Here is a 14887-nt window from a genome sequence, read left to right as displayed (position 1 = left end):
CAGCCTTCTCCAAAACATTCAAATAGTGTTATTCCTTTACAAAAGAAAAAAAACAACTATCGCCATAAATGACTAGGCATTATATTTCCGTGGAGACGTTGATCATAAAAATATCATTTTATTATCCGATTTTAACTGTTCGATATTCGATTTGACATTGTAGTTAAGAATCAAAGTCAGTACGCTTTATAAAATTTTTAATAGCCCATTGTCGGCTCCAAATCAGCACTAGTTTCCTGTTAAGTTGTGGATTTAAATTTTCGACACTTGTATAAAATTATCTATCCCTCTCATTCTCTTTGAAGAAACAGAGACAATATGTTTTAAGTACAACGGCAGTGGAATTTCACGGTTACGTTGAGATGTGTCCTCATACAACATGATTTCGAATGACGAATGCGTGAATCACGTGATTTACCGCTCACCTACGAAACATAGGCGTCGCTTTTTGTTACAATTTATCTTGTAATCTAGCATTAGCAAACACTAAACTTATCTGTACGTACATGTTAATAAAAATGGAGCATCTGTATTTAATTTGGAAAAAAAATACTTCGTGCACATACTGTTTTTGCGTAGTTATCAACTAAACAACGAAACACTAATTTTTAAAATTTTTATTTGTCTGTCTGTTCGTACGTCTGTCCGCATGACAGCGATTGTTCAGGGCAATTTCCAGAACAGCTGAACCGATTTTGACGGGAAGGTAGCTGATACACACGCGCCTATTGCCCATACAAACAAACATTTTATAAATTGTTTTTTCGTCTTCAGTAACGCAGATACATCATGTGTATAAAAAGTAATTTTTTCTCAATATTACAAACAGACACTCTAATTTTATTGATATATATAAATAAAAGGTATTGTACAAGAGTAACTAATTAAACAAAGTTTGAACTAAGACAAAACAAAAAATTGTCAACAAAATATTTCTCCACAAGTTGTGGACAATACATTAATTGTTTGTTGTTAACAGACAGATACTTTCTTTGTCATTCCGTCAACTGTCTGATCATTCTGTAGTATACAATAACAAAACAATGTCCTTAACCTTAGAGGTTACTAAATATTTATATTCAGATTTATAGAAAAAACGTCCATTCCTCAATACAACATTGTAGCATACCCCACAATTTTAATACTTTCACTCACATAATTTTAAGCTTTAAGAAGTTCAATTATATTGTATAGGAACGATTTGTAGGACCTTATGTTGTTTGTTCTTCCAATGCATTCAAATTTCCTTTGTAATAGTTTCCAGGTCAAGACTCATTGAATATCTCTTTATTCTACAAAATACTTAAGCAGTATAAAAGTGTGAAATACAAGTAAACACACTGCAGAATTTAAATCCTCATCTATTTCATTTCCTTCACACGGTACACTTTTACTATACAGAATCCACAACTCACTAAACTTTAAAAATTAAAATCTTTAAATAGTGTCCAAACAAAGTTTATTTTAAACTATACCAAAACTACACACCATTTGAATGTAGGAAAATACATTAGAAATGTGTAAGGAACTGAAGAATAAACTTTAGGGTTATGTTTGTACCACAATAAGAGTTACTTAAATTAGGTGAACTTATAAAATTACTTAACTATTTTAGAGTTTTAAGAAACCCCTAATTATAAATGATGGAAGTAAAAGTTATCATCAAGTATAGTAAGACGAACATAGTTTCTTTCAAAACAAAAATAGTAGCAACAAATAGCACTGTTACCTTTAATGACTCCTCAGATTTGGTTACACTGCAGTCTAACACTCAAAACACACTTCTTTAACAAACACTTTCACTAAAGTACTTTTGATTTTAAACTATAGTACAATACTTTTATCATTAACTACTCACTTTTAAGCGTCAAAAACATTCCCAAACAAAACTCGACAGGCAAACTCAACACTGTTGTTCGTCATCCGCTGATTATGACTGCTCCGCAGATAATAATTAAAATTATTTTGGTGTTTTTAGTATAATCTCACTGTTTATACTTTTAATATTAAACATTTGGAATTTCAATAAGTAAATAAGGAATTCAATAGACGAAAGGGAATTAATTGTGAAAATGAAACTTTTAGTTTTATCTACCTAAAAAATCTTGTTTCTATTCTGAAACATAACATTTTGCAAAAAGGAGTTTGACTTTGACACTTTGAGTTTAACTTTGACATTTAATTATAGGTTAGGTTGTGTTGTTGTGGGTTTGAATAGAAGTAAATTGATTAAATATGAACTTTTCTATAATTAAAAGCGTTTGTAAACATGCCTCTGCTTTATATTACCAATCTAGATACGTAACATTTGCTGCTTTGTCTCTTCCGGTTAGAAGTATTCACACCACCCGATCCAACAATGATTTAATGGAATTTTTTGATACTAAAAAAAATTGGAGTGAGACAAATATAAGAGTAGGTAGAGCTTGGAAATTGGACGAATTAAGAATAAAGTCGAATGCTGATTTACATAAGCTGTGGTATGTACTACTTAAAGAACGAAATATGCTTTACACCATGGAGCATGAATGTAACGAGCATACACGGCTGTTTCCTAACCCTGAAAGAATTGATAAGGTTCAAGAGTCAATGAACAATATTGAGACAGTTGTCAGAGAACGCAACATTGCATACTATAAGCTAGAAACAGGTGAAACTGGCGAACGCCCCGTGGAAGATGTGATTAGTATATTTGGTCTACCTGAAAAATACAATAAACAAGAATACTACATACCCCAATTTATGAATAGCAGGTGGGTAAGACCTTATCTAGAACATGGATATATAAACAGTCGTGCTGTAAAGAAATTTTATAGACTATATAAAGAAAAACAGTACAATGAAGCAAGAAAAGCCCGAAACAGAGACTTCAATCATGTGCAACAGCTATTGAAACGTTTCCCGAACATGGATATGGAAAAGTTAAAAGCTGAATATCCAAATGTTGATATTGAAAAAGCAAAGAGAACCAAAAAAGCGAGAGGGCATTATATGCCATTGTACTAGTGTCATTTAAATTAATGTGTTAGAGTAATTATTATTTAATAAAGATAGTGTCATTGATAAAAGTATTTTATTTTTATGCAGAAATTAATTAGCAGATGGATTGCATGAATGATATGATTAAGATGATTATGGTATATAATGATTGAATTACACATGGTCTATTGTTTGGAGGATGAAACCTGTTGTAGTGTGTTGTACGATAAGGAGACAAGAAAAATTAGGTCGCAATATAAACTTATTGAGAGGATAGATACTTAGTTATAAGCATGACATTTATGACTAGACTGACATATTTCTTTATACAGTTTTTATTGGTCATCTTTGTATGTTATTTTTTAAAATAATAAAATATAAGCATCATATTTTAAAATGTTTATTTTCATTTATAATATAAAACTAAATTAAAGAGATAGAAAAAAAAATAGAAAAGTTTACAGATCTTATGAAAAATTCACTAACGGAGCTAGAAAATCAATTTTTTTAAACACTTTAAAACTGCTGGGAAGTGTACCATTATTTTTTACTTTGTTAAAATTTATTATAAGCTCTTTCAATAATGTATATATAGAACGATAATGTTTTATAAAGGGAACTGTTACATTGTATGTACAAAATTCAGATGATGGTTGACTTTTGTCAATATGGCTACCTTGAGTCAGATTTTCATTAAGTGAATCCAACACATTTTGGACATGTTGAACACTATATGCATCTAGACAAGCATTTAGTGTAATATATAAAGCAAACACTACATAACTTTGATCTATTAGAGAAGCATCTTTTAAAAAATTAGGATCAAATTTAGGGTATTGATTAAAACTTTTTGAAACTGGAAGATTTTCTTTATGTATCTTATGTAATATTTTTGATAAATAATTTGACATGCTTTTAACTTTTCTTATTTTTATGCTATTATCTAAAAACATTTCCAAGTCAATGTTGCTTGTTGGATATTTTGTCCATTGTGAATTTTCTAAAAATTCAATTACAATTTCTATTATGTTGTCTTTTGTTGTAGGTATTGTTGACTGTAAATGCAATGTTCCAAGAATATTTTGCATGTAAGTTGGTTGTACCCTTTGCAGTATTTTGAGTACTGACTCACGAGGTAGGCCTGAAATTTATGTAAATATATAGATGTGAATAAATTAATTGTATGTTCAGGGTATATAGATTACTTGAGTAAAGTGTTTTCTTTATGCACACCACACATTACCAAATATTAATAATACAACATATTATTCCTCACTCCTTGTAAAATAGCATAGCAATAGCCATGAATGTGTTATATTGCCTCTCAAAATCACATGGGGTAATTTTAGCCTCATATCAGCTATACATAATTAAAACATCTTCAAAACTTTTAGATCTTACCTGAGATAATCTTATAAAACTCTTTGGCAAATGCATTGCAATATTTACCAGTATTAGGATAGTCACTATTTGAATTATTTTCACAAATGTAAAAAGTTTGTATGATAGAGTTAAGCCACATCTACAACAAAAAAGGATTTTAAAATTTTAATACAAAAATGTTGTATTATGATTTTAGAAGTACTTACAGTCATGATTCTTATATGTTCCTCAGGATATGAAAGGTGTACCATGTAAGAAAATATTCTAAGAATTTGCCGACAATTGTTATTCACAGCCCCAGTGAAGAGAATATTGTCAGACCATAAAACAAAAGCCATTAATGGCCTGTGCGATCTCATTATGTGACACCCTGTATTATTATTGTACCTGGAATCGACAAGTAAATATTCATAAATTTTTAATGAAAAAAGTTAAATCCAACAATTTACTTGTCTACATTAAAGACTAATTTAAATTCAAAGATTTCTGTATTGAACATTTTAAGTTAAAATTCTCACCGAGATAACCATATCACTAAATCAAATTGTAACAGTTCAATAACACTTTCCAGTACAGCCATGATTCTATTAATCCTATCTTCTCTTTTTAAAGTTTCATATAATTCGAGTTTTTGTTTTTGCCAATGTAAGCCTTTAACACTATCTTTCATCTCTTCCGGAGTAATTTCATATTCATTAACTAAAGGTTCATCATTACTCTCTAAACTTAGTTCATATTCCAATCTATTCATGCAATATTTGACAACTCCTTTGTTGTATTCAAATTTATCTCTATTTGTAAATGTATTATCTTTTCGATCCATTGATGATGTTAGGAAATCAATATAACATTTTCTAATGGTCTTCATTAAGCATGGTGGATGGGTGCTAAATTGTTGTGAAAGAACTTGTTGACATTTTTCTAATAAATATGACACTGTGAAATCTTCATCTGGATCATCATGAGCATTCTGAAATTAACAAGTTTGGACAGAATAATGTTAGACGGAATTTTATTGGAAAGTTGATAAGAATAATCTTTGTAAGATTTACCAGCATTATTTCCACAATATTCTTCAGAATATTTGCAGATAAATATTGATCAGGTGTCAGGCATATAAAGCATACTTCCAATGCTTCACACCATGTACCTGATTTGATTTCTATATGAAATGATTCCTCTGCATATGATGGTATCTGATTTATGTTTGGCTGAAAATTTTTATATTTATATAAAGCAACATCCTTTTTTATATTAAAAGAATATAGCAAAATCATATATACATAATAAAAATATAGCTTGCTTTAAATAGATGTATTTCTTAAGTTATCGTCAAACTTACTGAATTTTTAACATTTTTGTGATTGCAATTACTTCCATTTATACATTGAGGTAGGTACACTAATTTAAATCTTTTAGCATAATTATAATACTCCTTATATGACACTTGTTCACAAGCTTTAACAAAGTTTTTTCTTTTCAATGCTCTTAGCTCTTCTTCTGACAAACAGTTTTCTGAATTATGTGGCTTATTCTGATCATCTACGTTCTTTTCGTTTGTAAGTTTCATTTCTCCTTCTTCATTGCTGCTCACTTTTGTCTTTTTCCTTTTTGGGCTCATGTTAGAGTTGTAGTAGTTCCAAAAAAACTGGTACTGTACAGGAACATGACCCCACTGTTTATTGTTTTTGAATCAAACAATTTATTTTGAATTATAAAAAGTTTTGACAGATAAAAGCTTTTGAACTGTGTAGGAAGTGTGACCAGTTTAAAAAGTAAAGTTTGTTTATGACAATTCTGATACAATATTAATCTTCTTGCTTCTCTTCGCTGTTTTGGCGAATCAAAGAGCAGCTTGCTAGTTTGCTACCTTACAGTAAAAAAAAATCATTGTAGGTATCAGTCGCTCCTTCGTAATAACTAACTAAATGTCGCTCGCGAATCTGTCAGCGTGGGATTGAAAAAAAAATATTTGGCCTGTGTTTTTCCAGACTACGTCTGTCATAATATGTTTTACATTTAAACCTAAGAGCGAGTTTCGTTTAGCCGATATCTTAACAAGTATCCATTTGCATTTATAATGTCAGTAAGATAAGATATAAATATAAAATATTAGAAATAGAAGTTACAATTAAGCGCGGTAAATTCCGTAAAATTCGTTTTATTCACTCAATGATTATGCATGTTATTAGTACAAAATTTAAAATTTCTCCTTTATCCTTTCACAATATTCAGATTATTTGATATTTGTACATTTTATCAGAACAGTTTGGATTTTCAAAATATTTAAATACTTGTAATAAACTGATTTAAAACAAAACTTTCAAGGGAGATTGAAGGTTAGCCCTAAACTATATTGAAGATAAATCAGGTTCCTTTACATTAAATCATAGAAGGTACGAGTAATAGGCACCGCAGATGTGTATGCAAAAAGTTGTGATAAAATTTATAATATAATTTTATGTAGCTTGCATGACATAAAAGATTGTTTTAAAAAGATTGCAAATTCACAAAGTTTCAGTCAACAACCTACCTATGCCGAAAACCTAGAAGGTTAAACAGAGATTCAGGATTTCCATTTGGAGCATGCCACATCCACATTACAAGCTCCCCGATTTTAGTGACACATAAGAGAATTGAAATTGATCTCCTAATGAGTAAATTCTTACGACTAAAATAAAATATATTATCCCTTCTTATTCATAACTAGATTTTTTTCTCTTGCCATTATTTCCTCTATTATCTTACATTACATGTTCCTATATTGTTTTTTTTCGTAGATTAGTTAACAAGAGTCATTAAATTATTAGTGAGAGAATAATATGCCTATCTGTACTAGTTAAATTTATCGTGTTCACTGAAGTAGTGCCAAATATTGAAAATTATTGATTCATTGTTTGTACGCAACCGAATTGAATAAGTTTGCAATTGCACCCATACTTTCTTGAATAACTGTCGCTATAAAACCACAATACCCTCGGCTTCGACAACAGTCCTCGAGGGAAGAGCGTGACAACACAATATCCAAAAAAATTCAACGCGATGGCTGCTTACTTTAAGGTACTTTGGCAAAACATTATTAGGGTACCAGTGTAAAACTTTTTAAAGATTTTTGCACGAAAAGTTAAATTTTTTCAAAGGATTGTTTATACGCGAAAATAATTCCTAAAAAAATCCTACATATTTAGATAATAATTATTGATTTTATAATTAACTAGCGGTTGCCCTAGACTTAATCAGAGCAGAAGTAAAAAAGTCTATGTGCCCGCGTTCATCAGCTATCTTCCTCTCAATCGGTCCAGCTGTTCCGGAGATTATCCGATTATACCGACAGACAAACAAAAATGTTAAAAATTTGATTTTCGTTATCAGCAACGCAAATACATCACGTGTACGAAATATGTTTTTTCTTGACATTACGTACTGACATTCCAATTTCATTAATAATATTGATATTCAAATATTACCAGATTCAACGTTAAGATTTATTATTTATTTAAGTTTCATGAATGATTTTGAAAATATTGATACAATTGTGAAATAATTATTGACATAGAATTTTCATTGCCATTGCTATTGAGTAACTTTCTTCTGTAGCAGTTGACCGTGAAGGTCGTCACACTTTTTAGCATCCGCCGTTTGTAAGATAACGTTTTTTTCGATCAGTGTACACAATTTTTAACCTCCATAGTGACATACTTTTAGTTGATCTATTTAACAAAGAATCATTTGAAATAGAATATAATTTAAGTAAAATAACAAAGTGTATCTAATAGTCTGTATTCTCATTATAGGTGTTTGTCATGGTGGCTTTTGCTTCAAGTGTGTCATCGAATCAGGCTCCTGGTGGTTATTCGTATAACAGATTTAGTGGTCCCGTTAGTGGGCAAATAGTAGAAGTCGAAGTGCCAGCTGCCAAAAATATTGCAGCCCAAGAACACGCGAGCTACGGCTACGATCATAACGCTGGTCAAATTGATCCTGAAACTGCAAAGTACGCCCGCTTGAAAACCGTCGACTATGTGGTAAGACATATTTTTTGTATACTTCTATTGGTAACTTCTTACTTAAAATGTTTGATTACAATATTATGCTGTAAATTCTTATTTAAATGTATTATTTTTATTATATTATATTATATTATATTACTCCTTGCTACATTGAATTATTAAAGTAAGCTACTTATGTATTGTATTTACTTAATCAAAATCTTATAATTTTAATGTTGTTTATTCAGGTAATACTTATGTACTACATCGTGTTACATCTATATGTATTGTATTACAGGCAAAACCTGATTATCACTACGCGTACGGAGTAGACGATCCTCATACAGGCAATCAACAGAACCATAAAGAGCAACGTGAGGGAGATGTTGTTAATGGAGAGTATTCTTTAGTCGAACCTGATGGTTCTCTTCGTATTGTCCGCTACACCGCTGATCCGAAAAACGGATTCCAGGTAAGAAATGTTTCAAAATATACCAGCTAGATTGTTAAAATTCTTTGTCAATCAAGGCGGTGACTTATCTGCTGTGTCTTAACAAATCGTTGATGAGATGAGATGTCTAAACACAATAAACGGTAATATTGATTACCGTGTTTTCAGTATAAAAAAACTGATTTCAGTTGCCGTGAAATGTAGGCCAGTAATATTTTGTAATTTTATAATTATGAGTAAATTTTTGAGGAATTAGTAATAATTGTCTGAGTAATAAACTTAGATTAGCAATAATAACAACAATTGGTATTGCTTTGGAGATCAACGAAACACTTAAAACGCTGAAATAATTCATGTTGATGTTGATAGCCACGTTATCAACGTTTCATTCATCACCTAATGCTATTGTTAAGATTACATTTTTAAATAATTATTTGACTATAATAATGCTTACAATATTATGGAACAGAGTCCACCTTGGTAATTCAAACTGCTATAACAATAACGTACTTCTGGAAAGTGGAAGAGTAACAATTTTAAAATAAGAACTTAGAGTTGTCCCTTTTTATCGATTAGTTTCCTAAACATTTATGTTTTACTTATAATTCTGTTGTTCCTGCAGGCAACAGTACACAAGCAACCTGCCGTACAAGCTCAGCAACAGCAGGTAGAACAACCAGTTCACTACGGTCGCAGAAATCAGGATGATGATGATTCCAGAGAGTACTAGTCTTAATTATTTTATAAGTATTTCGTTTGTAAGTGTTTTAGTTTTGTATTGTTGATTATTTATGAAATATATTTAAGTTTTTGAAATAAATAAGCTTAAACCAAGTTTAAAATCTCTTTTCTTTGAAATGACTATCAGCATTAAGTGTTAACGTTAGTTTCCTATCAAATGAAAGTAAAAAGTTATCGTATTCTATTATAAAAAAGCCGAAAGTTAATAACATTTAAATAATAAATCGTTGTGTAATTTCATTTCACAACATTATTTAACTTATATTATGAACACATTTACAAAATATCTACATAAGTGAAATTTATTTTCGTTTGACTTAAATTGGTAATGACGGCGACATGCTTGGTCCCGCTCCACCTAAGAATGTCCTCAAGAAATCCATGGGGAATGGGAATATGATCGTGGAATTCTTCTCTGCTGATATCGTGTTCAGTGATTGCAGATATCGTAGCTGAAAAAATAAAGAAAATACAAATGCATTAGATACGCACATGCGTAGAACATCGCCAAATTTTTGTTCGCATAGCTTACCGCTGTAGACGTAATTTATGGATTATGAGTTAATTTTTAAATAACACCTCTTGCCTAATTTCTGTTTGTGTTTAATTGAGTCACGAACTTCACATATTTCAAATAAGATATTGCGTCAGTTGACTTACTTGCAACGCCATAGGATTGTCAATCATGACTAGTGAAGCTTCTTTTAGCGCCTTTGATGCTTTTATTTCACCTTCAGCGGCTATAATCTTTGCTCTTGCTTCTCTATCTGCTTCTGCTTCGGCCGCCATTGCTCGCTGCAGTTGCACTGGTAATCTTACATCTTTGCTAAAAATACAGTTATTGTTACACTCGCCTTTTTCTCATTAAAAAAATAAAGGTACGGTATTTTTGTCGCGGTCTGATATTGCTTAAGGTTCAGGAAAACATAGCAACGTTATTCAAAGATGCGTGTAAAGTCAACCAATCCCGAGTGAGCTAGCATGTTTGATTAACTGAACTTTCGGTGTTGTTGTATGTCACATGTGAGAGCGAATGCGATGAGTATTTACTACGGACGAATCCAAGTACTAACATTTCAACTCGTTCAACTTCAACGCCCCAGGGATCGGTGGCTTCGTCAAGATTCGCCTGCATCATGTGGCTGATGGCCTCACGGTCCGACAGCAGCTGCGCCAGGTCACGCATGCCTAGGACGTTTCGAAGTGTTGTTGCAGCTAACAAACGTGTAGACGCACTGCAAAGTTAATGAAATACATGTCATTACATTTTTCAAACAACTTGCTAGGCTTAACAATATGCGTCATACTACGATGTGATTTTATACAACAATTATTAAACAATTTCTTAGCCCTTTCATAAATTTTCCGATGAAAAAGATTCTTGGACCTGATCTGTATCTGCAATCTGCATTGTATCAATTGTAGTGTGAACGTTCATGTAAAAAATATGTCACCTGTAATCTGCTACTCGAACAACTGCATTTAATGGTTCTTTTATTCTGTAATACACTACAGCGTCAACAGCAACTGTTACGGAGTCCCTCGTAAGAACCTTTAAATAAAGAAAAACAATACAGTACCTTGTATGTTTGCATATACCCATAATTACTGTCCTGACATTGTGTTTAACAAAATAGAGTATCAAATAAAAAAAAAAACTTAAATACATTAACAAAACTATATATTTTGACCGTACTATAAAATTCAAGATTTTGGCATAAAAAATTGCTGGACAGATGTTTTTTTTTCTGTAACGCAATTAAATTCCGAATTGCTGTCGGATTTAATGTCGGTAGCCATCAATCCGGCTGACAAATTAGGTCGGCACCGTGCAATATCCGTTCACGAATACTGAACATCTGACTTGTTTAAATAAACACAGAATTATGATATTAACTATTTATTTATAGACATTTCGATTGAAAGAAATATGTAAATACAATATTTCAATCTCAGATTTTCAATAAAATCTTAAAAGATAAATTAAATAACGAAACGAGCTGAGTAGAAGAGAAAAAGGCATAGAAAGAAGTTAAATAATTTAATTGGAGTTAGCTTGCTATATGTTTCTGACAAAATTGAACAATGCATTGTAAATCGAACAATGATTTTATGTGTTCTGGTGCATATTTTTGGTTGGCAAGTGGAGCCGACGACCTAACTCCACTTCAGTCAGTCCGTGTGCATGCACAGTTTGACGTATAATGACGTGTATCAAGTAAAGATTCAGAATAATTTCAATCAGACCACGTCGAGAAGTTATTAATAGTAGCGATGAGAATTACCACAAATACTAACAAGCTCGCGAAACATGTGTTGCTTTTTAATATACCTAATGATTTTAGGGATTCTTTGCAGCAATTGTTACGAACAGTAAACTAGCTTTATTAGTTCACTTGTTAGTTACTCTTAATTATGCTTGCCACTTCTATTTTACTTCAGCTTTCATAAATCTATTTACATCGTATTAAAATTTAATTTCTTCAAACTGTATCACGGCATAAAGTATTAATAGATGCAATGTAATGTTAGTTCGGATCCAGACGATTGGTAAACAATAAGCGATTGTTTGTGCGTTGTAAAACTTTGATTGATGCTTTACAGCCGCATCAATTAATCGCGGCCCATCGCACGCGGTGTGAGGAACATCTGGGTTAACGGTTTTCAATACCAATGCCGCTGTACAACCGTTCGCGTATCTTGTTTCTTCTTACGCATCACCATGACTTCATCAAGCATATTTCTTTTTCTGTTCTCATTTGTTGGGTTAATTTCAGATATGAGTATGCATACGTCGATGTATGAATGTGGTAGAGACGGGAGATGTGTGGCAGCAGCGTACTAAATCCATTACTATTCCCATCCCTCAGGGTTACATCCGTGAATATGTTAATATGCCCCTTTATGAAAAAACTTGTAATCTAGTTTTGTTGTTGTATAAGAAAGATATTCCTATATCGATCTCATCAAAAATTATCATAATTCTTTCGGATATCCGAAATAAATAATGCAATTTTTATTACCTCCTGTGGTGGAACATCAAAAGAGACTGTTCTCAAATCGACTTTCCTGTAAGTGTCGACGCAAGGTAGCACGAAGAATAGACCAGGACCTCTCGCTCCGCCTTTCCGTACTCGACCTAATCGGAATATTACTGCTCTTTCAAACTCTTGGACAACCTGGAAAATTATCACAAAGACATTAAAGTTGGGATATAACTTTACTATAAATTAGGCTTCGTTACTATTGGGTGTCTAATAAGCTTAAACAATTATTAGCTTTATGTAGAAATAAAAGCTTTTTAAACATTCAACAGTTCCGGGATGCCTTGTGTAGAGAAAGAAACAAACAAGCACACATACAAATAAATAAACGTATATATGAAGTTATAAACTACTAAAAAGCTATTATTTATTGAATAAATTTTTATGAAATAATAATATTAAAATGTTTATTTTAGAAATCAATTAGATCAGATCGCTGCGCCCGCAAATAAATTTGCTATAAAATGTTTTGCACGCCTGTTTTGTACACAAATAAAATACCAAAATAGTTTAATTGGCTTCACTTGCAGAACACTGAGGTAATTTTACTTGCAGCAATGGACTCCGCAATCTGTTTACGTTGAACCAATCTAAGCAAGTATTTTAAACAATTAATGGTTTATTTACTTTTAAAATTTTTAAGATATTTTCAATGTTTGAAATCTTGTATTTTTCAAACACTACATTTACCTGATGAATGAAATAAAGTTATTTTTACTATTACGTTGTGAATGTTTGTACGTTTGTTACAACAGAACTGATGTGTATTTTTCATGTGTGGCAACACGACAGTATAATACTATGTCATAAATATGATAAATCAGAGAAATATAAAACATACTAGTTGCGCCCGGGACTCCGTCCGCGCAGAATTAAAAAAAGTTCTAACAAACATCTATCCATTTATCTAAGCATGCGCATTTATAATATTAGTAAGATTACTGAAGTAGAACATGCTTTTCTATCTATTGTTTGTCTTTTTAATGTTAAAACAATGTTAGTATGTTACGCACATACACCAAATATAATTTGTGGTAATTTCACCTTAAAGCATTCAAAAAGTGAAAAGGGGAATGTAATTATGACCAGAAGAAAGGAGAGGAATGTCGCGAATCTCTCAACACATCCCACTGCCTCAGGATTCGCTGTCAACAATTAAAATATTTATAAGATACGTAACGAAACTAAAGTAATAAAAAAACATACTTCTTTAACTATATTTTTGCTCTTCAATAAAAGAACGTATCCAAAATTATGGCATACAATTATATTGATAATTTCTTCTAAATTCCACGAAACTAGGTTAAGACAAGACGTTAAATGTTCCCTTACTATCATAGTACTTACGCATTTGTATCGTGATAGCGCAAGACGTACCCGTATCACAATCTAAAACGTTTCAATGCACAGGTATTAGATTAATGAAAATTATTGTATCATTGAACAGAAATTTTCGCGACGACGATTTACTTACGACTGGGTACATTATCGCGCCTAGTGGTATGAGATCTCAACTCTGTTTGCATATTAAATATATCTAATCTATTTGTTTAATTAATACACCAGCTAATCGAAATTATAAACGCTCATAACAGCGTATTACTCGGCTAACAATCGCAGACTGCGCTAACTTACTGTCAGAAGATGTTTACCCGACCCAAAAAAAAAGCCGATTCCTAAAAATATCAATTACATTTCGTCGTCCCACAACAATACTCTGTTTGTAAATCAAGAACGTAATGTACTTTTAGTTTATAATTATTTACGTATTTCAAGGTAGCACTCCACTTCTCCCGAATCCTTGTCGTAGCAACCGAAATCCATGGAGTATTTGACACCGCGCAGTGTATAGCGCATTGATTTGTTAAGATCGTTGGTAAGTGGTCGCGATGTTAGCTACCCGGTGTCTGTAGGGACACTAAGAAGCCGAGAAGCATGGAAGATCAGACTTATGCCTACAATAAATAAATAAACGCACTTTCAGGCATAACGTCGAGCGAGCACGGCCGCACACGCCGCTGCTAACTACAAAATTGTTGAATTTAGGTATTCCCGAAACTATTCACTCCGTTACGATACTTTATAAGAGGATGTTTAGATAATAACTAACTAATACAGATGTTAGTATGTTTATGGTAAGAGTTGCCAAAAACTTTGAAATATGTAAATATTTGTTATATAATTTTAAACAATTACAAACAGACATTTGTGTGCTAATTACTTCTACACTAATAATAGTAATAATATCGTATAGTATCAATATTTATCGAAACATCTAGAAATACTAAAGTAATCTCTTT

At 31.7% G+C, this 14887-nt stretch overlaps 5 protein-coding genes across 12 annotated transcripts in view; 2 read left to right on the top strand and 3 right to left on the bottom strand.

The window, feature by feature from the left end:
• Positions 1-1920, bottom strand: part of sfl (N-deacetylase and N-sulfotransferase sfl) — a 105341-nt gene extending 103421 nt beyond the window's left edge. For all 4 annotated transcript variants that reach the window (XM_013322580.1, XM_013322581.1, XM_013322583.1 and 1 more), the window contains exon 1: positions 1730-1920. The gene's annotated coding sequence lies outside the window, so the exon portion shown is untranslated. The remainder of the gene's footprint in view (positions 1-1729) is intronic.
• Positions 1921-2150: 230 nt separating this feature from the next.
• On the top strand, positions 2151-3294 carry mRpL47 (mitochondrial ribosomal protein L47). The gene has a single exon (XM_013322237.1). The coding sequence runs from the start codon at positions 2236-2238 to the stop codon at positions 3004-3006; it is 771 nt and encodes a 256-aa protein (XP_013177691.1). The 5' UTR covers positions 2151-2235; the 3' UTR covers positions 3007-3294.
• A 414-nt stretch (positions 3295-3708) lies between these two features.
• Positions 3709-6201, bottom strand: LOC106125096 (uncharacterized). Its single transcript, XM_013322175.1, has 7 exons — positions 5705-6201; positions 5415-5573; positions 4881-5332; positions 4569-4749; positions 4381-4501; positions 3862-4120; positions 3709-3718 (listed from the first exon to the last, which is right to left on the bottom strand). The coding sequence occupies exons 1-7, from the start codon at positions 5981-5983 to the stop codon at positions 3709-3711; spliced, it is 1461 nt and encodes a 486-aa protein (XP_013177629.1). The 5' UTR covers positions 5984-6201.
• A 1960-nt stretch (positions 6202-8161) lies between these two features.
• On the top strand, positions 8162-9551 carry CPR130 (cuticular protein RR-2 motif 130). The gene is made up of 3 exons (XM_013322342.1): positions 8162-8387; positions 8650-8823; positions 9425-9551. Exons 1-3 carry the CDS (start codon positions 8166-8168, stop codon positions 9530-9532), a joined length of 504 nt encoding a protein of 167 aa, XP_013177796.1. The 5' UTR covers positions 8162-8165; the 3' UTR covers positions 9533-9551.
• A 278-nt stretch (positions 9552-9829) lies between these two features.
• Positions 9830-14675, bottom strand: LOC106125171 (mechanosensory protein 2). 5 transcript variants are annotated; one of them, XM_013322268.1, is made up of 8 exons: positions 14354-14556; positions 13935-13976; positions 13632-13732; positions 12567-12722; positions 10998-11095; positions 10617-10778; positions 10204-10369; positions 9830-9995 (listed from the first exon to the last, which is right to left on the bottom strand). In XM_013322268.1, exons 1-8 carry the CDS (start codon positions 14442-14444, stop codon positions 9861-9863), a joined length of 951 nt encoding a protein of 316 aa, XP_013177722.1. In that variant the 5' UTR covers positions 14445-14556; the 3' UTR covers positions 9830-9860. The 5 variants fall into 5 exon arrangements, with proteins under 5 accessions (XP_013177722.1, XP_013177723.1, XP_013177725.1 ...); XM_013322269.1 differs by lacking the exon at positions 14354-14556 and adding an exon at positions 14062-14198; XM_013322271.1 differs by lacking the exons at positions 13935-13976; positions 14354-14556 and adding an exon at positions 14566-14675.
• Between the last annotated feature and the right edge of the window lie 212 nt (positions 14676-14887).

The sequence above is a fragment of the Papilio xuthus genome, unplaced genomic scaffold, assembly GCF_000836235.2.
Source record: "Papilio xuthus unplaced genomic scaffold, Pxut_1.1 DF825928.1, whole genome shotgun sequence".
Classification (NCBI taxonomy): Eukaryota; Metazoa; Arthropoda; class Insecta; order Lepidoptera; family Papilionidae; genus Papilio; species Papilio xuthus.
This window is presented reverse-complemented; position numbering and strand designations above follow the sequence as displayed.

What these genes read in the sequence shown, in the direction of transcription:
- mRpL47 (XM_013322237.1), top strand. Translation starts at nt 2,236, where the DNA reads ATGAACTTTTCTATAATTAAAAGCGTTTGTAAACATGCCTCTGCTTTA.
- CPR130 (XM_013322342.1), top strand. Translation starts at nt 8,166, where the DNA reads ATGGTGGCTTTTGCTTCAAGTGTGTCATCGAATCAGGCTCCTGGTGGT. An exon ending in TGAAAACCGTCGACTATGTG is followed by an intron (nt 8,388 to 8,649) that starts GTAAGACATATT and finishes ATTGTATTACAG; the next exon opens with GCAAAACCTGATTATCACTA. An exon ending in ATCCGAAAAACGGATTCCAG is followed by an intron (nt 8,824 to 9,424) that starts GTAAGAAATGTT and finishes TTGTTCCTGCAG; the next exon opens with GCAACAGTACACAAGCAACC.
- LOC106125171 (XM_013322268.1), bottom strand. Translation starts at nt 14,444, where the DNA reads ATGCGCTATACACTGCGCGGTGTCAAATACTCCATGGATTTCGGTTGC. An exon ending in CACTTTTTGAATGCTTTAAG is followed by an intron (nt 12,723 to 13,631) that starts GTGAAATTACCA and finishes ATAATTTTCCAG; the next exon opens with GTTGTCCAAGAGTTTGAAAG. An exon ending in GAAGTTGAACGAGTTGAAAT is followed by an intron (nt 10,370 to 10,616) that starts GTTAGTACTTGG and finishes CTGTATTTTTAG; the next exon opens with CAAAGATGTAAGATTACCAG.
- LOC106125096 (XM_013322175.1), bottom strand. Translation starts at nt 5,983, where the DNA reads ATGAGCCCAAAAAGGAAAAAGACAAAAGTGAGCAGCAATGAAGAAGGA. An exon ending in TTAGTGATATGGTTATCTCG is followed by an intron (nt 4,750 to 4,880) that starts GTGAGAATTTTA and finishes TGTCGATTCCAG; the next exon opens with GTACAATAATAATACAGGGT. An exon ending in AACATATAAGAATCATGACT is followed by an intron (nt 4,502 to 4,568) that starts GTAAGTACTTCT and finishes TTTTTGTTGTAG; the next exon opens with ATGTGGCTTAACTCTATCAT.